This window comes from Chionomys nivalis, chromosome 9, assembly GCF_950005125.1.
Source record: "Chionomys nivalis chromosome 9, mChiNiv1.1, whole genome shotgun sequence".
NCBI classification, from domain to species: Eukaryota; Metazoa; Chordata; class Mammalia; order Rodentia; family Cricetidae; genus Chionomys; species Chionomys nivalis.
In genome coordinates this window covers 70,791,774-70,819,014 of record NC_080094.1, presented here as the reverse complement: position 1 = coordinate 70,819,014, position 27,241 = coordinate 70,791,774, and the positions used below count along the sequence as shown (strand labels likewise).

Genomic DNA, 27,241 nt, shown 5'->3' with positions numbered 1-27,241 from the left:
TAAAATAATCATCTTTAAAAATATTATTGGTGCTGAAATAGCTCAATGGGACATTTGCTGAGCTCAGATCCTAGCACATATGTAAAAAGCTAGGTGTAGCCACGTGTACCCCTGTAACCCCAGTCAGTACTGTGGGGGCCCAAGAGAGGCTCACTGGGGCTTGCTGGCTGCCAGTCTAGCTCCAGTTTCAGTAAGAGAGACCTTCTCTCAAGGGAATAAAATTTACCCGTGTGTGTGCAGGCTTATTTTATTTAGAATATGGCCAATAATTCCATCACCCCGAGAGCAACCAGAACGCAGACTGGACCCACTGTTGTTGTGAGTCGGACACTGTTCTAAGCAGCTCCTGTTCCCCACCCCCAACCCACTGTTTCTCGTGGCTGGAATGAGTGTCCTCACCCCACTCAACTGTGACCCACTTGAACCTGGAGCAAGGTGAAGCACATGTCATTTTTTAACAGAATATCCAGGCTGAATAGTTTTTAAAGAAAATTAACTTCACTAAGGAGGCAGAGACAGGTGGATCTCTCAATTTTGAGGCCAGCCTAGTCTACAGAGCAAATTCCAAGACAGCCATGGTTATATAGAGAAACCCTGTCTAGAAAAACTAGAGAGAGACGGAGTGGGAGGGGGGTGGAGGAGGATAATTAATTCTGTAAGTCCAAGCTTGAGAGGCAGAATCTGATGAGGCCGTGGGGACTCTAAATAGGGTGGCTTCCCGTGTGTGACGAGAAGGCTCACCTAAGGCACAGCAGGCTTTTACAATGGCCTACTCCCAAGTCAATCCACTAAAGCCTTCCTAACAGCCTTACCTCCTCACTGTTCCAAGTGAGGACGGGACATCTGAACCACACAGTGCCCAGATCTCAGACAGTAGAGCCACGGCCAAGCTCACGTGGGCCTGGCCTTACAAATCCTTGGCCTCGCAGCCTGGACAGAGCCAGTGGACACCAGGCAGGGTGTGCAAGCTGCCCAACTCTTCTCAGCTAGCACCTGCATCCCAGTTTCTGACCCTGTTCTCAGATCTTCCCTGAACAGCAGGCTAGGGAGGCTACCCAAGAAAACAGTGAAAAAGACCCCTCCCTTTCCTGGCTCCTCGGCAAGCTCCCCTGGAGACAGTGGTAGGGATGTAGCCCTCAGGTGGGCAGAGCCTCTCCCACAGGGGAGTCACATACTGTTGGTCCAGAAGCTTCCTTCCTTGTCTACTTCTGCCAACGAGTGCCGAACAAACGGTGCAGACAGCGTTAAACATGGGGGCCAGGGTATGTGTGAAGCTACCAGGTCCATTTCTGTTTCTAACGGGATGAACTGTAGGACCCAGCGAAGGCAGCTAATTTTCAAGGTGACTACAGTGTCACTGGGTACCTCCAACATCTGTTGCAGGTGCCTAGACTGGAACTCTAGCTCCACAACACACTATGGCCTTGACACCTGGGCCTCCACTGGATCTGGCAGTCAGAAGTCACCAGAAGGAACAGGGAAATATGCAGCTTTCACAGACGTGGATTTTATAAGCACCACAGACAAACAGTCTATGATGTCGTTTGTTAAAAACAGACACTCTGTCCCTCCCCTCACTTCCGTAACACGAGTCTCTCGATAGTCTCTCCTAATGAAGAGGCAACCAAAAGGCACTGAGGGGCTCAGACGTTCCTGGGACACTGAGGACAGCAGACCACTGTTGCCAGGAATGGACAGAAGGGACACAGGAGCAGGCTTCAGGGCTGGAACAAGCCTGCAGTGAGACCGAGAACTCCACGAGGAAGCTGTGTTCTGAAGGGTCCGGAAGGCCAGGAACCAGCGCAGCATTCCCTAAGTGGGAACAAGCCTGAAAGAAAACCTGGCCCAAAGTGAAACTGTGGCCCTGGTTAGAGTGACAGCTCTGGCAATGCCAGACTTGCCCCACCCACCACGTTCTAAGCAGACTGGGGGTCTCCAGTCACGAAGGACACAGGTGAGAGCCAGGCCTGCCTCTGATGAAGACTCATTTCTGTTACTGTCCGTGCTGCTGCCTGGCCCGGCCAAACACAGCTCAGAAGTCCAGGTCTCCGAGTCTCACTACTTTTTCCGCTTCAGTTTCGTATCCTTTCTGTTGTTCACCTCTCTCTTCTTCAACTTCTTGTTATGTTTGGGTTCTTGTTTTGTTTCCAACTTCCTCTTCTTGTCACTGGAGGAAAAACCCACACCATCAGGGACAGAAACCGAAAGCGCTAACAGCACAGATCTACAACTCCCGCTCCAGGGATCTAATGCCCTCTTCTTGCCTCCACAGGCTTCCGGCACATATATGGCACACAGATACATACATAGATGCCGGCAAAAACACTCATAAAATTCTCTTTTTTAAAAAGGGGTGGGGGGCAGGCAGGCCTCAAGAATGTTCAAGGACAGACTGAGCACTTCACCTCACTGATGTGGGATGCCCTTCTGTTCGCTGTCAATATGGGTTGCTTTTATTGTCTGATGAATAAAGCTGTTTTGGCCTATGGCAGGGCAGAATACAGCCAGGGAGGAAAGCCAAACTATACAGGGAGAAAGAAGGTGGAGTCGGGGGAGACACCAGCAGCCACCGGAGGAGTAAAATGCCGGAGCATCACCAGGAAGCCACGGGGACATGGTGATACACAGGCTATTATTATATGTAGAGCTAGCCAGGAAGAAGCCTGAGCCATTGGCTAAACAATTATAACTAATACTAAGCCTCCCATTATTTCATAAATGGCTGTGGGACCAGCAGGATGGAGAGAAACCTCCAGTTACACTTCACCACCATCCTTCTAAGTCCCGAATCCAGGAGCCATACGGGCTGGATAACTCATGAAGTCCTCGTCGGCAGTCCCAGTGGGAGCTGAGCTCAGCCAGGAGTCTCCACAGTAGGCTGCTCCCAGGCCTTCTGTGACAGTCAAGCCCTGGGCATAGCTAGAACACGCGGGAACCTAATACATCTGTCACACTCTTCAAACCAGAGTTCAGGCTGACTGCAGGCCAAGGTCCCTTCAAAGTGCCAGAGTGACTTGTGGAGAAGGTGGGGCGATCCTGAGTTTGTGGAATTCATGCCAGCCTCGTGGGCAGGCCCTGGGCACAGGACTCTCCTACTGGTCCTGAGGGTGCAAGGACACACCGTCTGCAAATTCAACACTGCAGATGAGACACTTGGACCTCAGGATGCCTGTGGTGCCCAAGGAAGTAAAAAAACTGTTTTCATTTTAATACTGATCCTTTCTTTGCCTTTACCACTCGCTGCCTCCTGCACATGCTGTTTCTCAGAAGGCTCAAGGGAGGAGGGTACCACAGTCCTTCAGAGGCCCACTCATGCTCAGTACGCCAGAGCTGGCCAAAGGAAAAGTGTGTCTTTCTCAAGACTTAGTTTGGGGGGTAAGGGAGTCAGGAGGGAATTGGAGAGATGGCTCAGAGGTTAAGAGCACTGGCTGCTGCTCTTCCAGAGGACCTGGGTTCAATTCCCAGCACCCACATGGCAGCTCACAACTGTCTATAGCTCCGGTTCCAGCACCCTCACACAGGTATACATGTAGGCAAAACACCAATTCACATAAAATAAAAATAAGTAAATTATTTAAAAAAAAAAAAAAAAAAGGCTTAGCTTGGTGGTGAAGGACTTGCCTAGCATATACAAAGCCCTGGGCTTGACCCCCAGCATTGGAAAAAGAAAAAGACCCACAGTCAAAAAACTTAAATCCAAACCCGTACTATCATTCATTTCAAACAAATCCTTTTCAGTTTTCAATTTTTGTTATGGGAAGCAGCAACAAGAAGGAAAGAGCTCTAAGACCCAGGACTCTGAGAACCACAGCTTAGAAGAAGGACAGTGTGTTTACTCAAATGATTGGCCTGCAGCAGACACATCTGACCCAACTCTGGCCCTATCTTCACTGGCCATAGAGCAATGGAAACGCTTGGCTCCTGTGCCACAGGCCCAAGGCTTCAAAGCCTCAGGACACAGCAGCAGACCTGCTCACTCAAGCTGGCTCCAAGAGCTCAGCCTGGCCTGTGCTGAGTCCAGGAAAGAGATCAGGCCTACGATGCTGCCCAGATGTGCTACCAAGGTGGCCCCAGGGAACTGGGAGGAAGGTGGGAACCAGGACACCGCCTGAAGCATTTGCTCCCACCTCCTGCTTCCCAGGAAAAGCTACAGAGCCTCCTGGATGTGTGGGGGACATCACAGGTCCTTACCTTTTCAAACTGACGATGGAGGCATTCTGCCCAGCTTTGCTCAAAGCTTCGTTCCACTCTTCATCATCCCCGCGGATTACGTATCTGTAAAAGGGGAACACCAATGCCCATTAGAAGAGACTACTTCAGAGAAAATATGAAAGCGACAAGCCGCCCACGGAGACACAAGAACTGCCCGAGCATGGGCACTGCAGAGAGGTGGACAGGCGTGCGACCAGGCTCGAGGTAAGCCCGCTACACAGAGCAGTCACATGAGGGTAGGGGAAGCGAAAAAGCCGTCTTGCTACAGCTACCTTCTGCCCCTGCCCCTGCCCCTGCCATCGCTGTCCTCACTTGACCACAGCTCCTGCCCTGCCCTGTCAGGCCTCTGCCTCCCTACCCTGCAACATCTTCTCCCAGAGGAAGCAGTTCCGGTACATCAAGCAGAAAACAGCTGGATGCCCTGAAATGGCCTCCTGGCCACCCCATCTGCCCAATCACCATCATCACCAATGATCTGGTTGCAGACAAGTTGAATGGTTCTTGGCATAGAGTTATGGTGCGAGGCCCGAAATGCCAAGATCTGTCCGCCTTGGGTGGGTGGAGCAGAAACATCAAGGAAAGCTCAAAGGAACACGGGGCCCTGTACACAGGGTTCTTGAGCAGGGAGCTCTGGTGTAGAACCTTTTCTTCAAAGGATTTTCAAAAATTCACAGACAAAAGCCAAATATGGAGAAGGGACTACTCGAGGTAGATGTTCTTCTGCCCAACATCCCCTTCCTGGAGGGCTGAGGAGTAACTCAACCCAGGGGTCAAGGAAGCACGACTCTGGGATCCAGGGAAATAAACACGGATTGTGAGTCTCCAGCTGCAGTACTCCTGACAGCTTCTGAGCACGTGGGGTACGGGGTAGGAGACACCCACAGCAGACTCTGCACATGGGGGGTACGGGGTAGAAGACACCCACAGCAGACTCTGCACATGGGGTATGGGGTAGGAGACACCCACAGCAGACTCTGCACATGGGGTATGGGGTAGGAGACACCCACAGCAGACTCTACAGGTTGTGGAGACCTGGGAAGAACTCTTGATTTCCTGTGAGCAGAAAGGAACCTTACTGAGAGAAGTCCATGTCCTTCAGCTTCCCCACTTCTTTCTTGTGTTTCTCCTGGAATTCCTTTGCTGCCTCATCCTGTGGACCACAGCCAGAGAGCAGGGGTCAGACAAGGAGTTCCCAAGGCCCTGGAGAAGGGGCAGGTGCGACAGGAAGAAACACTTCCCTCTGAGGTGTCCTCAGAGCACTAAGCAGCCATCACAATTTTACAGTATGCACACCCATGAAGGGCACATTTGGAAAAGTACCTGAAAGGGAAATCAATGCTCAAGCCCCCGCCACACGTTCAGCAGGAGGCACAGAGTGAGGGCCACACTGGCTGAATGCTGTTTAGCTCAACTAGTGCAAAGAACCAGCTGTTTTAGTTGTTTGTTTTCAGGTCTTGTTCTCTATCCCAGGCTGAGCAGCAACTCTCTAAACAAAGCTTAGGCTGGCTTTGATCTGGAACAACTCTCCTGCCTTTCAGTCTGAGTACAGGATACCAGGCATGCTCCAGCACCTCCAGCCTGCAGGACAGTTCTGAAGCAGTGGAGGAGGACATTCTACAGCCACAGGGAACACGGACTCCTAAAGCCTTCAGCTGGGACGTACCAGATCATCACTCAGGGTCTTCATTGTGGGCTCCATGACCACATCTTTCACTGCTACCATCTGTTCCTCGATGGCCTTTTCCTGAACATCATTAAACAGCTACAAAGACAACATGAAGAAAGATGCAGGAGCAGTGGGGTCAGTCACCCACTCCTCACCACAGCATTTAGTATCTTAAAGAAAAGCATTCAAAGCGATACTCCAGACCTTGGGAACACGGATGCGCTCACATTGCGAGCATAAAAATAGGCTGGGGATATACTAAACTCCTACAGTGGTATCTCCAGGAAAGAATCCAGCCCTTCACAGACACTGGCTGACACTCCAAGAGTGAGAGGGAGGGAGGGAGGGAGGGAGGGAGGGAGGGAGGGAGGGAGGGAGGGAGGGAGGGAGGGAGGGAAGACTAGATTTGTAACAAAGACATCTAAGATTTAGTACTTGTTAAAAACAAAAAGTGGGCATGTTGTGTTAGTGGAAAGAGACCAAAATCCTGTTCCTGGACCAAGGTTACCTTCACAACTTTACGGATGATCCGGTTGAAAAGCCCCATCAACTGGCCTGAGGGTAGCTCAATCTCCTTTTCCAGATCATCCACAGACTTGTGCTGCAGACCAATTCCCAAGAGAAGAGCCTGAAGGAAGGAGAATCAACTGGAGTGGCTCTGAAGCCAGGCTTTCCCCTTAAAACAGCCACGAGAATGGAGCTGTCTCTTGATGACGCTATCTAGTAGGAATCAGAGAACAGTAGTGTTTATTTGGTCTCGTCTCTTTCATCCTGTTACTAAGGCACCAAGAGCCACTCCTTCCTGAACTGCACTCTCGCTCACACTGCCCTGTACAATTGCATTCTGAGTCCAGGGTAGCCTGGGCTTCCGCTAAGGCAGCAAGTGGGGCAGGGGGGAGTGTGGGCTCCAAGTGCAGCAAGTCTGCTAACTACAGCTACGTCAGTCACGTCAGCCTCCAGGGTGAGAACGGACCACCCATCAGCCCTGCCAGTGTTCAAGGTACTTCTAAGCACCAACAACTCCACCATCCTCCCTTCTCCCCCATCCCAGGTGACCTACCGACTGTGCGGCCGACAGGGCCAGGTCCCCTAGCTGGTTCAGGAAGTACAAGCGGGAAATGGCTGGGATCAGGTCCATGATGAGATGATAATCAACCATGTTCCGAGAGTACATCTCCAGCCTCTTCAGGTCATAGGGGAGAAAAAGCGCCTCCAGCTGCTCCCGGGCTAGGGCTGCACATGCAACAAGAGCCACATGAGTCAGGGCGGTCTGCAGTCCTCACAGGACAGTACCCAACACACAAAGCCTTCCAGGAAGGGGCTGGACGGGTGGCTCAGCAGTTAAGAGCATGCACATGTTGCTCTTGCAGAGGACCCAGACTCAGTTCCCAGAACCCACGTGGCAGTTCATAACCATCCACAACTCCTAGGCCCTCTCTGACCTCCACAGGAGCCATGTGGTACACCTGCAGACAACAGTCTAATTAAATCTCTACAAACAGTTTGTTGAGATATCTTGCCATGAGTACATCCTGAGCCGGCAGTGCAGAAGTCACCCATATGCTGGGCCAGAGGCCCCTCACGCCCTAGCATTCCAAGGCACCGCCGCCCTTCCCCATGTCACTCCTCCTCCAGCTTGTACAAGGGCATGCTCTGCCCAGCTCAAGGAACCCAGAGTTTGCCATCAAAATAGAATCAGCAAGAGGTAAGTAAATATACAAATAGGAACATGTATAGACATAGATAAACATAAAAATGTATATTGGCTTAACTGTTAATAGAAAAAAATAATCTCTCATAAAATTTTTAAAGTCTTCACCCAACTAAACTGACTTACATGCATAAAGCTCTCCACACTAGCCACAGATGCTGACGGTCTATCTGCAGTACAATTTCACAAAGGAAGAAACAGAGCCCCAGCGTCTGAGCTAGTGCGCAGGCTTCAACCAGGTTCCCCAGCAAAGCACTGCATGAACTTCTCTTACATCCAAAACCCAGTCACAGACAGGACAGAGGAGACACTTGGGGACGGGGCACCACGGAGACTGAGGGCGAGACAAGCCTCTGCTCCTGGGCTGGCAGCTCACCTGGCTGCGCTGCTTTTGCAATGTTCCTGTTTTGAATGATGTTCAGAGACAGGGCAGGAGAGAAGGCGCTGAACTGGTAAGACAGCAAAGCCAGGAACCGTCTTCGGAAATCTGCAGGGCATTGCCAGGCAGTCAGCAGTCTGGAGGTGCCCTAACCTGTCACCCCACTGTCCCCCTCTCCACTCCACTGGCGTTACCTTTCCAAAATGCTGCCAGCCACGCTCCCTGCTCAGCCTCGTCCTCATCAGCCAGAGTCTTCAGCATGATGCAGGAGTGTTCTCCAGTCAGGTCGTTCTAGGGAACACACATCACTGCTTGGCCCCACCACTTCCTCCTCAGAGCTTCCCACTGCTGGTAAGGGAAACTTCAGAGAAGGGCTTGCTGCTTCCACACTGCACGAGTGGCCTCAGTTCACACCTGCACTGATAGGCTCACACTGTAGACAACCTCCTAAAAGGCCTCAGCTCACACCTGCACTGATAGGCTCACACTGTAGACAACCTCCTAAAAGGCCATGGGAATGGAGCAGGCCTGGCCAGCAAGACTTCAGATCAGGTCTGACTTGGGCTTTGCACCCACTCCTTTCAGGGAGACCTGAGCTCGGGGCCATGAAGGCTCCAGCACGCATCCTGTCCGTGCATTCCTGGCGTTCATACAACAGACACTTCCCAACAAAGCCAGACTCCAAGCTGGCAGCCAGTGTGCATATTCAGGTTGGTATGGGAGAAACAGCTTTGCTATGTGGCCCAGGCAGGCCTAACACTGCTGTTGAAATGGTGAAAGGCCAGTTTTGGACTTTTTTACTACATAGACAAGGTCTCCCAACTGCATGACAGCACCTAATGACTTTCTGTTGAAGAACACTGACAGACCAAAATGGTAGGAACAAGTCAGAGCAAGCAGCAGTTCAAGGCACAAGGACACAAGATGCCCTATGGCCTATGTGGCTCACTGGTCTCCATCCTTCCTGCATGCAAATGCCGGATTTCTAGCTCTGACCAGACAAGCACACCACACACACTAGCCACCTGCTGCCACCTGCCTGCCAGCACTCATGTCTCCGCTCCTCTCACTTCAGACTCCACATGGACACCAGCTTTACCCCTTCAGCACTGTGGCCTTGAAAACAGAAGCAATGAGACTCCTCACACTCAATGAACTCACACTCACTGTCCTCCTGTAGTGAGGGACGAGTTGCTACCATCTTCCAAATCCTGGGTTTCTGCCTCCTGGCCTCCACAAAACCTGCACCCCTGCAGTCAGCCCTCTCTGCCTGCACCTCTGCAAATAATCTCTGTGGTGAACAAACACACATCAAGAACCTTCCACCTGACAAGTCCTCCCTCGTGCCCAACCCCACAGCTATCCTGCTCTCTGCTCCCTTCCATTCTGGAAAAGGTCTATTCATGTCTGTGTGTGCACCTCCCATATCTACAACTGGGCACATAGCCCTGATCCATCCAGAACACCAGCACTGGCAAACCCAGCGCCACCTGTCCTCTTACTTTGTGTGATTTCAGCAGATTCTAAAAACGCTGCATCAAAAGGCTATTTTAGAGCTGGGGACTGGAGTGAACGAAACAGATCAAAGCCCTGATCCCACACATGCTTAGGTGTGTGGAGTCCCCAGGGCCATCACTAGATTCCTAGGGTCCTGCCTGAAAACCACACAAACACACCGAGAAAGCGCTCCTGTGTCTTCTTCTGTGGTGTACCGGATGGCCGGAAACTCTCTGTAGAGTGACAACGCGCACAGCATTGTCCCAAACTCCATCTAGTTTGAGCCCACCCACCTTCTTCAGTTCTGCCCCCTTCCGGTCACCTGGCTGAGGTTTAAGCTGCAGTCCAGGCAACTGTGCTACAATCAGCACGAGGTCTTCACAGCACGTGCCACTGAGGAGTGCCCTGTGTTCTACCCGTCAGAAAGCAGGTTTCACAGCTGCTCCATGCGCTGGCTGCTCATCCGTAGGCACTAAATTAGTTATGAGAACTCACTGGTGTTCTCACCTTCCCAACAGTCCGCTGTCTACCTCTCTCTTTCAGAAACCACCAGAGCTGTGTTTACAAACTCGGGGAGACTCCAGCCTGCAGACTGACTCTGCTGCAACCTGGCCAACAAGCCCATGTGTACCTCGACCACTGTACAATGAAGCCCAAAGCCGAGGATGCAGCAGACCTGGCCGGGGTCGTGGAGGAATTTCTGTGACAGCTGCCTCTGAAAGAGGATAGCTGTCTGTCCCGCAGAGGAACCCCTCCAAAAGCACAGGGACACCATCCAGGGCACAGCCAGGGAGAGACGAACGCTCTGTGCCAACTGTAGACACAAACCCAACCCTTCCTCTGCCCCAAGCCTCACTCACTGGGGTCTGTCTCAGATAGACAGGAACAAATCCAGCTCGTTTCCAGAACCTACAAAAAGGGAAAGGGGGGAGGGTGATCACCATTTATGCCCTCTGGAAAGCAGCTGAGAGATTAAGAAAGAAGGGCCAGGAGGAGTATAAAGCAGCAGATAATGACACGACCCCAGCTGCACAGGGGGACACCACCCACAGAACTGTCTTCTTCCAGTGCCATGGGCTGGAGCCAGACAATAGACGGGCACTTACTTGAGGAGCCTGGGGGTCAGTCCATAGGAAACCCCCAGGTAATCCAGGCGCTCTGCAGGCCTCTCATTCAACTTGAGGAGCAAGGGAGGCAGATCCTTCCGGGGAGTGATGACTTCTTCCAGCAAGCTGACGGCCTAGGATGAGGACACCATCCCCTCAGCAAAGCGAAGCAGACAGCAGCGGTCTCAAGCCACCCAGTATATCACACAACAAAACACAGGTTTCTTAGTGTGCTGCTATGGTTTTTAAACAGGACCCCAAGAGTCAAGTGACCACCTTAGGTACTCCATACACCTAGGCATGTGTGAAATCAGAGTCCCCAAGCTCGCTAGAATGCAAGGAAAAGCCACCAGTCTAGCAATGCCACTTTAGAAGGGACAGAGGTAGGGTTCTGAAAAATGCAGCATGAAATTGATTCCGTCACCTGGCACCTCTATGACCTTGGAGAGTAACCCACCTTGGCCCAGTGCTAAATCAAAGCCCACAAGCTCTCCCAGGGCACTCTACGCAGATCTGTGAAGGTTTGTAAGTCACTAGTGCAGGTCGCCTTAGGACGGCAAGTAGAACTCTGTCGCCTGGACTAATACCAACAGAGGCCACTGGAGAGCAGTTTCTCTAAGTTGCTGGGCAGCACACATGCAGGCTGGTAAGCCGCACTCAGTCCCAGAGTTTCCGCTGTGGCAGATGATGCGGGTGACTAGGCTGAGACACTCTACCAGTGTTAGGTGGAGAACGTGGCTGGCTGTCCAAACGGGTAAGAGCCCAAAGAGTCCTCCTCTCAGAGCTACGACTGGAGCTTTGCCAGAACAGACTTACCTCACTGCTCACAGTGTGGATTTCTTGTGGTGTCTCAAAGACCTTCTCCTCCAGACAAGGGAACCTGCCTTCATAGTACATCTGAAGCAGCTGCAGGGCCCGGCTGCCATAGCCCATCTGTACACAGGAAAAGAGCAGAGGGAAGAGTCGTATCAGTCTGTCTAAGCCACTGTCGTCCGCTTCTAGAGATTTGCTCATGGTCAAACTGCTTTTGGAAAACGCTATCAATAAAACTCAAAGCTGTCAAAGCTGGCTCTGGTGTCCCACATAGTAGGGTCTGAGTTATTACATCGGTCTAGCCCACCAATCAGAACTCACTTGCAACCTGAGTCTAAGGACAGCTGGCTATGCCACTGCAGAAAGGAACACTTCTACAGCCGACTCCTCAATGAGACTTCAGAGCGACAGAAGGCAATTACGAACAATCAAACATGTCCTGAGTCCTAACACAGGAAAAGTAGTACATACCAACAACCTGGACCACCCGCCCACCCCAACCTCTGGCTAAATTCTGCAGAGCAGAGTACACCTAAAATGTCCCTTCTATAACTAGCTTCTTCTTCAGACACATAGGCACACCCGCCCTAAGGAGCTGTTAGGAGCCCATCAAACAGCAATGCACAAGATTTGACAGGAGGGAAGATGTGTTACCCCTTGATAGTCCGGGTGAACTGCAATTCGAACAACCCGTCCACCAGAAAGGCCTCCAAAGTCTGGATCTTGAAACTGTGGGAGACACAAGCCAGTGGCTTAGCAATACAAACAACCTCTGACAGTCAGCTTGCTATTCAGACATGCCGGGATCGTCCCTCCCTCACCTGTTCTGACACTGTCCATGGAATCAGGTCCCCTGAAGCCTTCTTGCCTCGAGATAGGCTATTCAAAATGGACTGGCGAGAAATCTCTCCTTCGAGGCACACCTAGGGGAAACAAGACAGGGAAGGCATGAGCTAGTCCCAGATCCCACGCTCTGTTGGTTTCCTAAGCCATTGTTTCTAGATTCAAGCCCAACACTGACTACTGGAGGCTTCATTATTGTGTCGAAGGTTATCATTAACTCAAAGGCACCAAAGAGCAAGTCAGAGCATAAGAGGGTCTCCATGGAGGTCAAGCAGCATGCACCACTTAAACACACATCAATGAAGACACAGGATATACATACAGCCCTATATGGAATAGCACACAATTCCAAAAAGCCCAAGTCTGTGAGAGGAAAGGCATGAGACAAATCTTGTCTGAACATGCAATAAAGCACCGTGTAGACAAATCCTGTCTGAACATGCAATAAAGCACCATGTAGCCTTTAAATATTATGTAGATTACAAATACTGACACACTGTAGAAGAATCTAACATCTATAATCCCAAGTTTATGGGAAGGAAGGAAAAATGGCAGATGGTGTTCTCTCTCTCTCTCTCTCTCTCTCTCTCTCACACACACACACACACATACACACACACCAGGAGTTAAACTCTTTTCTTCATATAGCCTTTAAGTTTACAAGAATCATGTAATGCTTTCGCAATAAAAGGGGAAAAGCCATTCTGCCTTTTCTCCAACCATGAGCAGGTTTCTGAGCATGTCAGCTTTCTCCAGGGCAGGCCCCCCCATTGCCTCAACTGACCCACCCGCCTAGACCCAAGTCAGGACCCAGTAGCTTCCCTATCCACGCGAATGCCCAAGAGCTCCCCAAACCAACGCCGCACCATGCTTCTCTCTGCTCTGTACCTGGACAACTGCAAGCACTTCCGGCAGGGCATTTTGGGTCGGGGGCACGGGTGGCAGCAGGCAGAAGAGGTGGTGAGCCGGCGCATCAGAGAGCATCTGCAGATCGTTGGGGGAGTTCTGCAGGCACACATGTGGTCAGTGCAATGCACACCTTATGCATCCTTCACTCCCGAGGCCCACTGAGAATCGATGGGTGCTGCAGCTCTGCCTTTTCCAAGCCAAGCGAGGCTCCAAGCCTAGCAAAGCGCTTTTCTATCACTGTGGCTAGCCAGGACTCCACAATGGCTCACGGGCCTAAAACCCTACTGTCTTGTCCTCTCGGGCTCAACACTAAGGCCATGGAGCAGAAGTTATCTGACACTATTTACTGCACAACTGAGAAGGTTTCTCCAGAGAAAAGGCTGTTCGCTATTTCAGGAAAGCACGGTGTTCATGAAATGCTGTAATACCAGGACCCTTAGGGAGCAACCCTTGCAACCCATTAGCACTGTGTCTCACTGCGCTAAGCTCAGGTTCCCTGCTCCTGAATTCAGCAGGATGGGCTGGCCTTAGGCCAGAAAGCACCTCTGGGCTTCAAGTGCTGATCCCACTTCAGCCCATCAGTTTAGGCAGTCTACTGGCTAGCAATGCCAGTGCCCTTCAAGATGGGCAACGCAGCCCCCACCCCTCCAGCACCTACTCGTGCCACTGACACTGTCCAAAGCCTGACCCAAACCACACAAGCCATAAATAGGGAATATGACCCCTCCAACAAGATCACTGGACACATTTAAGTCCCAATGGAATGGCCACCTGGATCCCCGAGTAGGAAGACTCGAGGACTGCTCCCTGCTGCAGGGCACGACAGAACAGTAAGTAGGTTACCTTGTAATGAGACGCCACATAGAGGGCCATGAGCCGCTGGAGGAAGACTTCAGAGGCTTTGTGGTAGCAAAAGAGAGTATCTCTGTTAACATAGTAGCTGGTCTAGAGTTAAGCAATGGGAACAAACCACAAAGAACCCAAAACAAGACACACCAGAAAAAGTTTCCCCCAGCTTGAGAACAGCATTTCCCCCATTTCAGGACAAGGAGTCTAGCAGCCTGAGGAGAAACTACAGTGCCGGATCTGAGAAACAAAATTGGATATGTTCCTCAAAAAAGAGTTTTAAAGGCAACACCTTGCCAAGTAGTGGCGCCCGCCTTTAATCCCAGCACTGGAGAGTCAGAGGCAAACGGATCCTGGGAATTTAAGGTCAGCCTGGTGTATAGAGGGATTTCCAGGACAGCCAGGGCTACAAAGAAAAACCCTGTCTCAAATAAAATCGAGAGAGAGAGAGAGAGAGAGAGAGAGAGAGAGAGAGAGAGAGAGATTTCACTGCTCACAATTTTGCTTGGGCTGGTCCTGAATTCATGGGTCCACAACGTCCTGCCTCAGCCTCCCAAATCCCCAAATCAGGACAAGGACTATCGGTGCACGCCACTGCACTGCGCCCAACCCTTCTCTACCCGCTTCAGCCCTCACAGAGGATACAGCTCACAGGCCTCGGGCAACGGGCAGCCGGAAATGATTCGGGTGATGTTGAGGCAGTCCAGGCACAGCAGGTCATTCAGCCACTTCTCTACCGCATCCCCGGGGGCATATCGGATTGACTCTTGGAGGGAAACCTCGTGCAATGTCCGAGCTGTTGCCCACAACACATACAATTAGAAACCATTATGCAACATACAGCATTTAAGAGCAATAGGGATATTCCACTTGATCTATGATAGTATCCAGATAGTCATGGCTCAAGAATTTCAACTGGGGGATTTAAGGTTTTGGGCTAGATATTCACTTACCCAGCTCTAACCCCAACTTAAAAGATTCCCACTAAGCCGGGCGGTGGTGGCGCACGCCTTTAATCCCAGCACTAGGGAGGCAGAGGCAGGCGGATCTCTGTGAGTTCGAGACCAGCCTGGTCTACAAGAGCTAGTTCCAGGACAGGCTCCAAAACCACAGAGAAACCCTGTCTTGAAAAACCAAAAAAAAAAAAAAAAAAAAAAAAAAAGATTCCCACTAAATCAATATACCCTACCCATGTCTTTTTTTTTTTTTTTTTTTTGGTTTTTCGAGGCAGGGTTTCTCTGTAGCTTTGGTGCCCGACCCGGAACTAGCTCTGTAGACCAGGTTGGCCTCGAACTCCCAGAGATCCGCCTGCCTCTGCCTCCCGAGTGCTGGGATTAAAGGCGTGCGCCACCACCGCCCGGCGCTACCCATGTCTTTGAGAAGAGACCAAAAGGTCTCAGGAATCCAAAGACCCAAGTTCCCACCTGGTGACTGGACTACAGTACTCCTCAAAAGGCTACCGTCTCCTAGGACTCAAGCTTTCGGACAGCATCAGGTTTTGGTACTGCCATGAGTCCTGGGGCGAGATAGCGAGAGGCCGGCTAGGTAGTGGAAGCCAGTCTGGCTGTCGTTGGGGTCTTATTCTAGGTACCTGAGGCCAGTCTGGCTTTTGCTGGGGTCTTATTCTAGGTACCTGAGGCCAGTCTGGCTGTTGCTGGGGTCTTATTCTAGGTACCTGAGGCCAGTCTGGCTGTCGTTGTGGTCTTATTCTCAGCAGTGGTGCTGACCTGGCTCTGGGCGCTCTGCTGACGAAGCTGCTGAATGAGTTTGAGGGACAGTGACCGGCCAGTGCCCTCATAGCTAGAAGACAAACAAAGGCAGTCAGACATGGTCCCCAATCTACTATCTAAGCAGAGACAGCCAGATGAAGCCAAGACCATCTTGCTCATCTGAACTCCAGCACAGCACACACATGTTCCAGGTGACTTGCCTAGGAACTATTCAGGCTCACAATCAGGCCCTAGTGTGGACTTCAGCACCTCTGGGTGGGGAACTTGGTCACCCTCATCCCCAAAGGTGATTACCCTACATGTTTCACAGGACTGTGATGTGAAAATAAGGCCTGAGAGATGATATAAACAAAGCCACTAACCAGCGAGACTGGAACAATGCTACACAGTCACTATCAATTGGTTCTACCAGAAATTATGTGAAGATATGAACAGAGACGTTTTCATGTGGAAAATCAAATCCACTACCCAAGTGATTCTTTCTGTAAGACTGACTTGCTTTTATTTTACATGTATAAGTGTTTTTGCTTACAAGTATAAATGTGTATCAGTGCCTGCCTGATACCCACTGAGGCTAGAAGAGGGCATCAGATTCCCTGGAAATGGAATTACAAATGGTTTTGAGCAACGCGTGGATACTGGAAATGGAATCAAGTCCTCTACAAGAGGGCTCAGTGCTCTTAACCACTGGGCCATCTCTCCAGTGCCCCTTGCCAGATGATTCTTTTTACTCCTTTAGCCTAAAGAGATGACAGAGAGCCAGGTGAATGATTCAATAGGTAAAGTGCTTGCCATGCAAACGTGAGGACCTGAGTTTGGGTCCCCATAGACCACGCAAAGCAAGGCTTGGTAGCATGTATCTGGAATTCCGTGTGCCTACAATGGGAGGCACAGACAGGAGCCTCTCGGGAAGCTTGGGAGGCAGCTAGGCTGGTGTATGAGCAGCAAACAACAGGCTCTGTCTCTGACGGGACAGAGGCTAGGAACACCCCCGAGGCGGGTTGTTCCTCACACACATCCACAGACAAATATGGGCCTAGAGAGGAGGCTCGGAAGCTAAAAGCACTTGTTGGTCTTGCAGAGAGGGTCCTAGGTTCACTTCCCAGTACTCACCTGGTGGCTCACAACCATCTGTAACTCCAGTTCCAGGGGGTCGGACACCCTCTTCTGACCTCTGAGGGCACTAAGCGAGCACATGGTGCACACACATAAGCAAGTAAAACACTCATACATAAGACAAAATAAATAGTAAAAATTAAAATAGGGCTGAAAATATGGTTCAGCAATTAAGAGCACTTGACTGCTCTTCCAGAAGTTCTGAGTTCAAATCCCAGCGACCACATGGTGGCTCACAACCATCTGTAATGGGATCTGATTCCCTTTTCGGGTGTGCATGAAGACTGAGCACTCATGTACAAAAAGTAGATGGATAATAAAAATGAAATGTGCTGTATGTCATGAGTGACAGCATAGACCAGAACCTCAGAACTGGGGCCGGTAAGATGGCTCAGTGGGTAAAGTGCCTAGCACTTGCTGCCAAGCCGAGGCACCCAACTCTAATCCCCGGCACCCACACGACAGAATGAGACTCGTGCAAGCTATCCTCTGACCTCCACATATATCTGTGCAGGTGAGTGAGTATGTGCACACAGACACACACACAATGTTTTATATACACAGTTTTTCCAGATAGTTCTCTGTGTAGCCCTGGCTATCCTGGAACTCCCTCTGTAGACCAGGCTGGCTCAAACTCACAGAGATCTACCTACCTCTGCCTGGAATTAAAATGCTGGGATTAAAGGCATGCACCACTACTGCCCTGCTAAGAAATGTAATTTTAAAACTTGAAAATATTAAGCCATTTATAATTTTCTCACTGAGCCAGCTCTTCATTTTTGAACATTTCTTTCTTGTTAGCAGTATGGCCACACATAGTCACAGGACATGCACTACTGATGGTTTTCTATTTTACTTTAGTATTTACTACATAGTTTCATAGTGTCTGTTATTACATTCCAAGGCTAAGACTGCTTCCTTTTACTCAAATCCTACTTGTACAGAATGATCAAACACTACAAAACTCAAGGGTTGTATTCTTCCCTACTACCCCACAGAATAAATTTCTCCAAAGGAATCCTATTTATTTAAAAAAACAACAAAATTCAGGCCAGAAAGATGGCTAAGCAGGTAAAGATGCTTGCTGCCAAACCTGACGGTTGGTCTGAGGTCCTGGGACTGCATACTGACTCTGGCAGGCTGTCCTCTGACCTCCACTCATAATACACTGTAATACACAAACACCCACCCCCTTGCACGTGTACACACACGCATCACATACACACAAATAAATGTTAAAAAATTAACCCATGAATAAAAAAAGCAACAAAATTTAAACTTTCCTGTTTAAAAAGCTGTTATCAAAAAAGTAGAAAACCCACAAAACAGAAGAGAATTTTTGTAAATAATGTATTTGATAAGGGTCTTGTACCTAGAATATAAACCTTACACCTCAATAATAAAAAACCAAATAACCCAACCAGAAAAATAAGCGGAGCAGCCTGAGGATGTAGTTCAGTGGTAGAGTGTTTGTCTAGCATGAGAAACGGCCTAGGTTCAACCCCCAGTACGGAAGGGAGGCAGAGAAAAGAACAGCAAGCAAGGGATCCTGGGCATCATTAGTCAGGGGAAAACAAACGCAAAGCAAAGTGAGACACCATTTCAGAGTCAGCAGAAATAGCTACCATCATCAAATATACAAGCGTACAAGGGGAATTTGGAATCCTCACACAGTTCTAAACCCTTCGGCAGAGGGGGAGCATTCCATAGCTAGGATTAAATCCCATATGCATGCCATGGTTTCCCTATACATGCATATCAGTGGTAAAGTTTAACTATAATAAATTAGGTACGGTAACCAAATAGCAATAATTAGTAACAATTGTTCAACAATACAGTCTAATACAAGCTAGGCAAAACAAGATTTCTGCATCTTTCCATTCAATAATTTTTTGGGGGAGGGGTGGATCATGCTTGGCAACAAGCTATTGAAATATTGGGAAATAAATGGTGCAGCTCTCTGGAAAACAATCTGGCAGCCTGTCATATGGTTATAGTTTCAGTTTGACACAGTAATCCTACTCCTCAGTTGCAATATCCAAAAGGACTGAAAAAAAAAATATCACACAGAAACCCGTATACAAACGTGTATAGAGCTTCGCTAATAGCCAAGCAGAGAAAGAACCCACATCCCTCACAGACAAGCAAGCAGAACCTCTCCCCACGCATAGCATCACTCAGCCACAAAAAGGAAAGAAATATTGGCACGGCTACACAGGTGAACCCTGGAGCACTGGAGGTACGTAAAAAAGCCAACTATAGAGGACTGCGCACTGGGTGACGAGATGGCACCTGCCACCTAGCCTCAAGGCCTGAGTCTGACCCCCTGGGACTCACGTGGCAGGAGGAGAGAGCAGAGTTTTGACTGTGGTGAGCATGGTTATGGAACTGTGAATTATAGACTTGACATTGGGAAGCTCATCACAATAAAGCTGCTTTAATGGTAAAAATCTGTTCATCTTAAATACTTTTGATGTTAGTAGTCATAATTATAAATCTGAAAAATACAGAATTCTCTTAAAGATGTGATTTCTGTACAGGAATCTTTTCAATACTGAATATACATTTTTATCGGCCTTGAGAGATCTCACAATACATATGTAAAACATATTAACAACAGTATGTAAACTTTATGTTCTTGTTCAAAATGAAAAGGCCAGTGTGGGACATACACTTTTAATCCCAGCACTTAGGAGGCAGAGGCAGGCAGATCTCTGAGTTCAGTGCCAGCCTGGTCTGCACAGTAAAGACCCTGTCTCAAAACAACAAATAAATAAATAAATGAAAAGTAAGTGCATAGAACATATACACAAAGCATCTACATAGCTGGGATGAGGGATTTTTCTTTCCTTTCTCTCATGTGTATATCTATGTATGTGGTCTACATGTGATACATGCATATGCTTGTATGAGCCATGAGACTGTATTCATGTGGAGACCAGAGCAGGACACTGGGAGATTCCTTCCCTTACTGTTCCCTGGGTTACACTCTCACTGACTGAAATCCACCACATCACCTTCCCCAGTCTGGTTGGCTGCACAGTGGGCTCTCAGATCGGACTGTTCCCGACCCCTTCCACTAAGGTTACGGCCAAGTTTAGCTTTTTATGTGGATGCTGGGAATTCAAAGTAGGTTCTTGTGCTAACAAAGCAAGCACTCTTACACTGAGTCATCTTCCCAACCCCTTCTTTCTGAAATTTCTAGGTGCTGGGATTAATCCAAGGCCTCGGCAATACTAAGCTTGCATTCTATCGCTTACTTTTTTCCTTTTGTCGGCTACCTATTTTCTGCCATTTTTCTATATAAGGTGAATTGAATTATCTATTTTAAAGTTTTAAGAATAATAATATAAGCCTGTTTTAATGCTAACTATAGCTATTTTAATATTACATTTCCACATGTAATATGACACTGGTATTGCTAGCAGGCACTTTTTAAAACCTGACCGTATTTAGACAGGAATGAATCACATAAGGCTCCACGATTCTATAATCTTATGGTGCCCACTTAACATCAGATCAGAGGGGAGCAACAAGGAAGAGGCAGTTCCTGCAGAAGAAGCCCCGGGAGAACAAAGCTGCCCAGACTCACATTGATACTGATTAGTTTTGCATGGTCAAACCCATCACAGTCTTTACATTTCAATTAGTCTGCGATATCACAGACAAGAGTGTTGCTTACCCATTGATGGTAGATGCCATGAAAACCAGGTAGGGCCCAAGCAGGCTCTTCACGAGGGGTAGGGGAATAGCAGCCGCCTCATCAATCACAACGAGCTCAGCCTGGCCCAGTTTCACAGCGTCTGCAGGGTGGATGTACTGCAGAGAAAGAAGATTTGGACTGTAAGTGTGGCCACCGGAAGTCACCATAACCGATGAGGACTACAAAGGGCACTCTGTCCGCTCTCACTGTCCCCCTTCCCCCCCGCCCTTTTCCCACATCTACTTAGGCAAGTCAAGAATGAAATGAGCTCTAGGCTGGACACCTGGGACCAAACACTTCACTCTCTGATTATGTGACCCTGAACAGCTAATGCCATCTCACAGAGCCTCGTGTTCTTTCTTCTACAAAACACAGGAGAAGGGTGGAGAGATGGCTCAGTCAATAACGTATCTGTTGCACAAACATGAGCGCCTGAGTTTGGATCCTGCCCAACACCTACATAAACGCACAGCACACGAATATGCAGTCCCAGTGGTCAGGAGACAGAGATGAACTGCCTGGGCTTGTTGGCCAGCCCAGCCCAGTCTGGGAGCTCAAGTTCAGTGAGTAAGAGCAACCAAGGAAGATGCCCAACGTGGGCCTCTGGCCTCGACACATACCCTCATCTGTGTATGTTCACTCACAAATATACGTACATAACATGCACACACAGAGACAGAAGGAAGAAGCAAGATCGTTATGTCGAAGGACCGTGCACATAGCCTGGCTTAAAGAATTGACTGACAGTGGCTATAGCCCTTCCCTTCTTTTGTGTCTCATGCTTTTCTCCAGCCTCAGATTATGGGGAGGGCGGTGGTAGGAGGCACAGCTCTTCCTGCATGAAGTGGCACTGGACTTCATTTATGTGCTGTGCTCTCTGTCTTGACGCCACCAACCTCTGGTGTGGTAGGCAATTTCCAGATGACTCTTTTTTTGGGGGGGCGGGGTGAGAGAAGGCAAGGAGATTGTCATATAGCCCAGGCTAGCCTCAAACTTCCCATGTAGCCAAAACTGCAGATCCTCTCTCCTAAGTCCACATTGTTCTTCTTCCCATCCCCCATACCCATCAGCCAACACCCCTTCCCTTTCCCCCACCTCTGTTGTCCTAAGTATAATAGACAACCCATTGATTTCTTTAGGTTATTTTTTTTTTTTGCCATTTTTAAAATGTCAAAGAGGCAATATGAACAACCAACTACAAAATTAAAGATAATTCAATTTCACAAATAATCAAAGAACTGTGGGAGACAGCACACAGACAGACTGCACATGGTGGTACAGATGAGTAAACTGGCATTTAGGACGTGAAGCAGGAAGTTCTCAGGCGCCCAGGGTTCCACAGTGAGTTAGGGTAAGTCTGAATAACACAGGCAAACTATGGCTCAAACCAAGCCAAGTAACAACCAAAACAACCAGGTGTGATGGTTCACACCTATAATCAGAAAATTGAGACAGGAGTGATTTGAGAGTCCCCTCTGTGTGTTGTGATTACCATTAATTAATAAAGAAACTGCCTTGGCCTGTTGATAAGGCAGAGCTTAAGTAGGCGGGGAAAACTGGACTGAATGCTGGGAGGAAGAGGGCGGAGTCAGGGACGCCATGGGTCTGCCACCCGAGATAGACTAGATACTAAAACTTTGCTGGCATATCATGGTGATACACAGATTAATAGAAATGGGTTAAATTAAGATGTAAGAGTTAGCCAATAAGAAGTTAGAGCTAATGAGCCAAGTAGTGATTTAATTAATACAGTTTGTGTGTCATTATCTTGGCTCTGGACAGCCGGGACGAACAAGCAGGCACTCCTACACAAGAGGACAGTGAGTCGGAGGTCAAACAAAACAAACAAAAAACAAAAACAAAAGCTCAGAGCTGCTGCACTGTACCCACAATGTGTCAGGACTTAAGAAAATAAAAACTCAAAAAAAAATGTGGTCTGAGGGTAACTAGGAACAAACACTGTAAAGGAGAATTTGGAAGAAATCCACAAAACTAGACATACACACATCTAAGTCTAAAGCTCAACAATTCTCTAAGTGTTCTAGAAAACAAAACAAAACAAACCCTAGTTCCTCACCCAGCACTAAAGTGCATCAAGCTGATGTGTAAGCGTCAGTCTACAGGTCTGGAACAGCAGAATAAAAAGGTGCAGGACAGTACAGAAGCCTGCGCACAGACACACGAGCAGCCCGCCAGCACGGCGCCAATGTGAATGCTGGCATCAGAGTGCTGGCTGCTCTCTGTGCTTTCCTAGGAGAGTAAGAAGATCAGGCTGTTCTGGAGGTGGCTGCATCAAGGAGGGAGCTGCCCAACTCGCCCCTGGTCTCACATCTTCAATGGGGCCCCACATCTTGATTCCTAACAATCACCTTATAAAAGTACAGAAAGTGGCCTCCAGGGAGCACGCTCTTCTCTCTCACTCTCCAGCCTAGTAAGAACACAGTTGGAGTCGCCTCCTCTGCACTCATCCAGAGTCTACACACACACAGGCATCTTGTAAAGAAAGGGTGCTGGCTACACAATTCTAAAGAGAAACCAGGGCCAAACTAGGGCACCTCACGGAAATGTTTTCCTTCTCTGGTTTGTGTATATTTCTGGAGTTTTCACAGTTCCCTGTACTCTCAGAGCCAACAGTCCACCCCACCCCACACGAGCAGCAGCTTTCCCTCAGCAGAGGTGACCAGGGGGATGGAATGGGCAAAATGAAGAGCCTAGAGAAAGATCCATGGGCTTCAGAGATGGCTTAGGGTTAGGAGCACTGGCCGCTCTCAGTGATCACCCATCTGGTGGATCCAACCATTTTTAACTCCAATTCCAAGGAATGCAGAGTCCTCTTCTGGCCTTAACAGACACCAGACAGATGTGGTACGAAGTTATATATGCAGACAAATATCCACATACATAAAATAATTAAAAAAAAAAAGTAATCTAATAAAACTAAGAATCTTAGGGTAAAGACATACACAGTGGTGTGAATCATCTGCCTAAAGGTGTGTCTCCTCTACAGGTAACGTCTGTGTCTCCTCTACAGGTAACGTCTGTGCCTCCTCTACAGGTCACCACTGTATCTCCTCTACAGGTCACCGCTGTGTCTGTCTCCTCTACAGGTCTCCTCACTGCTTCCTCAGGCTAAAGTTCAAGGATCAGAAACTGCCAAGTTCACTCGGCTCATTCCCCATTCCAATCTAACTTCAAAAGCAATCAATGAATCCATCCAGCCAGAGCCAGTGAGTCTCGGTGCCTCTGTAATCCTGTCACACGATGCCTCGTAGAGACTGAACAACACTGAAGCTTTCAGACAAGTACAGAGCATTTAGGCTTATAGAGGGCTCGAGATTTATTGAAGATTTCTGGAAAATGTCCTTTGAAAGGGAAATGGGGCATTGGCTAAACCACAAAGATGCCCAGCACATGCTGCAAAGCTTCTTTCTTTGAGATGGTGACGTTATTCTTCTAGCTGCAGATATCCTATTTCAAAACCTAAGTAACTCAGCAAAACCCAAACTGACCAGAACCACGATTTTTTTCACTTATTAGCATACCCTTAGTCCATTCATCAGTCAAGAGACAAACTGTGCTGTTCAATCCTACTACATGCATTTCTATTAGCTGACCGGAATGCTTCTTCACGGTCAGCTGAGACGCCACTGCTGTGTCAAGGACCAGCAGTCACATCTATGGGGACACCACACAGCTAGGACCCTGGCCCACAGAGCAGGACCGAGACAAGCCTCACCTGAATGGTCTGTCTGTGCTCTCGGAACACGTTGACCCTGATCACCGCTTTATTAAACTCGGGGTTTAGAGACTGTACGATCTCGTAATCCAGGTGCTCCTGGTGAAGACAGAGGTGAACCGGGACAAGTTTTAGGCTGACTATCGAGAAAGCAAGCATTCCACAGAACAGTGGGCTTAGCCAGCATTAAAGCAGACGGCCTTACCCTGCTTTCCTACCTGATACTGCAGAGCATCAAATCCTTTAAATACAAATTCAAACAAGGTGTGGAGGTTATCCGGGCTCGGGGAGGTAACAAAAATATTGGAATACCTGAAGAACAAAAGAAAGGGGGAAGGGTGGTTTAGAAATGAGGAGATTTAGGACATTTTAAAGAAGAAAATAAAATTAAGTAATCATTTTTGATTGCTTCTGTCACACAAGTGATAAGCAGAGTCTATAGCAGGGAGAAGGAAGAACGCTTTTGGGAGAAAGAAGAAAGCAGCTGAGACCCGAGCACACTCCTCTTCAAAACCAGTGCTAGCAGGGCATAACACGACACTCATGCTATGCTGACAGGTTTTCTTTACATCTGTACTTGTTCAAGCAAGCAGTGAACAAAAGGGTCCTGGTACTGCCTCTGCACCCAGTATGCCTCTCAGTGACCAGGGGGGCAGTGCTGCTGCTTCCAGACAAGCACCCAGGACCTAGAGAGAACTTACAGGTGGCCAGCCCTGATGAGGAAGCAGAGACAACTCCACCAGTTTGATTCCAACCCAAATCCTGCACATTACCCATAAGGAACCCTTACCCGAATGCCACTGCCCCAGCAATAGCCAGGCCCAGGGCCGCAGACTTGCCCCGTCCCCTGGCAGCGGTGAGGGCGACAGTACTCCTCAGAGTCTTTTCGGAGATTCCCTCAATGAATTTCAAAACAGCTTTGGCCTGTGTAAAGGTAAACATTAAGTGAACACCCAGAAAAGCTCTCACCACCATCTTGGTGTAGACGTCAGGCTGGCACCGAGGCCAACCAAAGGGGCATCAGTTCCTACAGGCCAGAAAGCACTGCTCAGCACCCCCTCGGTCAGCTCCTCAGCTCTGCCAAGACCAAAAGGACTGCTGGGCATGTTGAGGCACGCCTTTAATCTCTGTGAGTTCAAGGCCAGCCTGTTCTACAGAGTGAGTTCTGGGACAGTCAGAGCTGTCAAACAGAGAAACATTGTCTTGAAAAAAAGCCGGGGGGGGGGGGAGCCAACAACAGCAAAAAGACCAAAAGGACCAAGCAAGTGCCCAATGTCTCCACTGAAAGACTCTTCTCCACTGCCATACTCTGAGATACTTGCAAGCATTGCTCTGCAGCTCCACTCATACAACAGGTATCTCAAACTTAAACCTTCACTTATTAGCTTCCCCATGTGAGTTTAACTGTTCAGTTCTCTGTGCTAAACCCTCAATTTTCTCACCCAAGCCCAGCTTTCTAGCACGTCCTTTCAGTGACATGTTCAGAATGGTCCTGCCATTCCTGGTGCCCTCCTCTCCAGCTCTGCCCACAGCCCTTCCTGTCCCAGCTCACTCCACCAGAACGGCAGCTTCATAATGGGCCTTCCTGCTTTGACCCACGTCCTCCCACAGCCTGCAGTCAGCCCAGCAGCCAGAAGAGACACACAAAACTCTTCACGTCACCATCTCTCACATCTCGGACTTCCCAGTGGCCTTAACAACTCCCCCACCACCTCCCTCTAGCTGCTAGCCCTGCAGGCTTTCCTGCTGGTCCTGAAGCACCTGAACCACATTCCTGTCTCAGGCCCACCACTATAGTGCTCAGGTCCGCCATTATTCTGCCCAGGAACTCCACGCAAAGCTCCTTCAAGGCTTTCTAAAAGACTCCACCCCTCCCCACTCCACCTAGAAGCCCCTGATGTGCCTGAGGCCTCTAAGCCGCCTTCCTTTTTCTTGGCTCCACACAGCACTTACCACTATACCATAGGATTTGCTAACTTCCTCCACACAGAATCTGTCTCATCCTACAGAGGATGGGCTCTGAAGCAGGTATCCTCATTCACTGCCAGGCCTGGCACCCAGCCACACTAGAGGGAAACAATGACTAACTGGGAGCCGCACTACCACTCAGGATCAAATCTGGACACCCGCTGAGATCCGAGACCGGTCCTGAGGAGCAAGTCTTGCTCTTAAGGCCATGGCTCTAAGATGAAGCCCAATACAGATGGAGAAGGGCTTCAGGACACCAGGTTCTTCTGATGGAAACACCCAAGGGACTGAGGCTTCAGGTACTAACTTGGCCTTTGCTGAACTACATTTTACTTTTTAAATTCTAGGGAAGTAAAGTTCTAAATGCTAATTATAAATAGACTAAAATGTATCCTAAAATATTTATCTAAAATGAAAGGCTAACATGAAAAAGACAAATATATAAGTAATGCAGACATGATAACCAAAAGGGAAAGCAAAACAGAAATAACCAATAATCATTTGCCTGCCTTGCTCACTAAAAACAATGATCAGAAGTTCCCACATCTGATTAGTATAGACTCAAATGTAACTGTAGAGAAGACTGGAAGGCAGGCATTTTCCTGCACTGTCAGCAGCACTACCAGCTGGTAGCACACTCATTCCAATGCCCAGTCTCTGACCCAGCAGCTCCTGGCTGAGACAATGGCTCAGGTTGGCCTCAGAAACAATTATCCTCCTGTCAGTCACTGGACAAGTATGCAGAATACAGGCATCATCATCACACCTGGCACCACTGTTGGTAATAGCAAAACAGCTGGAAACACAGACGCTACTTTCTACTTCATTAACATGTATGCCTTTGTGCTTTACTGACTGGTTTGTTTTACACGGCTTCTTTTTCTTTCTTTCTAAAGACAGGGTCTCACGTATCCCAAGCTGGTCTGGAACTCAGGGTTGCCCACCATGACCTTGAACTTCTGAGTCTCCTGCCTCCACCTCCGGAGCAGTAGAATTCCCAGTTTAT

The 27,241-nt window shown here is 48.9% G+C and overlaps 1 protein-coding gene across 1 annotated transcript in view; it reads right to left on the bottom strand.

The window, feature by feature from the left end:
* Positions 1 to 1,500: 1,500 nt before the first annotated feature.
* The window catches only part of Nat10 (N-acetyltransferase 10), a 41,610-nt gene continuing 15,869 nt past the window's right edge, over positions 1,501 to 27,241 (bottom strand). The window contains exons 9-29 of the mRNA XM_057781787.1: positions 25,058 to 25,191; positions 24,486 to 24,579; positions 24,268 to 24,366; positions 20,511 to 20,647; positions 15,658 to 15,782; positions 14,628 to 14,778; positions 13,980 to 14,076; positions 13,116 to 13,232; positions 12,206 to 12,307; positions 12,039 to 12,113; positions 11,388 to 11,504; positions 10,572 to 10,705; positions 10,326 to 10,374; positions 8,163 to 8,259; positions 7,966 to 8,076; positions 6,939 to 7,111; positions 6,387 to 6,506; positions 5,876 to 5,974; positions 5,289 to 5,362; positions 4,192 to 4,275; positions 1,501 to 2,167 (exon numbers count right to left, since the gene is read on the bottom strand). Coding sequence (XP_057637770.1) covers positions 2,059 to 2,167; positions 4,192 to 4,275; positions 5,289 to 5,362; positions 5,876 to 5,974; positions 6,387 to 6,506; positions 6,939 to 7,111; positions 7,966 to 8,076; positions 8,163 to 8,259; positions 10,326 to 10,374; positions 10,572 to 10,705; positions 11,388 to 11,504; positions 12,039 to 12,113; positions 12,206 to 12,307; positions 13,116 to 13,232; positions 13,980 to 14,076; positions 14,628 to 14,778; positions 15,658 to 15,782; positions 20,511 to 20,647; positions 24,268 to 24,366; positions 24,486 to 24,579; positions 25,058 to 25,191 — 2,298 coding nt within the window. The 3' untranslated portion in view covers positions 1,501 to 2,058. The remainder of the gene's footprint in view (positions 2,168 to 4,191; positions 4,276 to 5,288; positions 5,363 to 5,875; positions 5,975 to 6,386; positions 6,507 to 6,938; positions 7,112 to 7,965; positions 8,077 to 8,162; positions 8,260 to 10,325; positions 10,375 to 10,571; positions 10,706 to 11,387; positions 11,505 to 12,038; positions 12,114 to 12,205; positions 12,308 to 13,115; positions 13,233 to 13,979; positions 14,077 to 14,627; positions 14,779 to 15,657; positions 15,783 to 20,510; positions 20,648 to 24,267; positions 24,367 to 24,485; positions 24,580 to 25,057; positions 25,192 to 27,241) is intronic.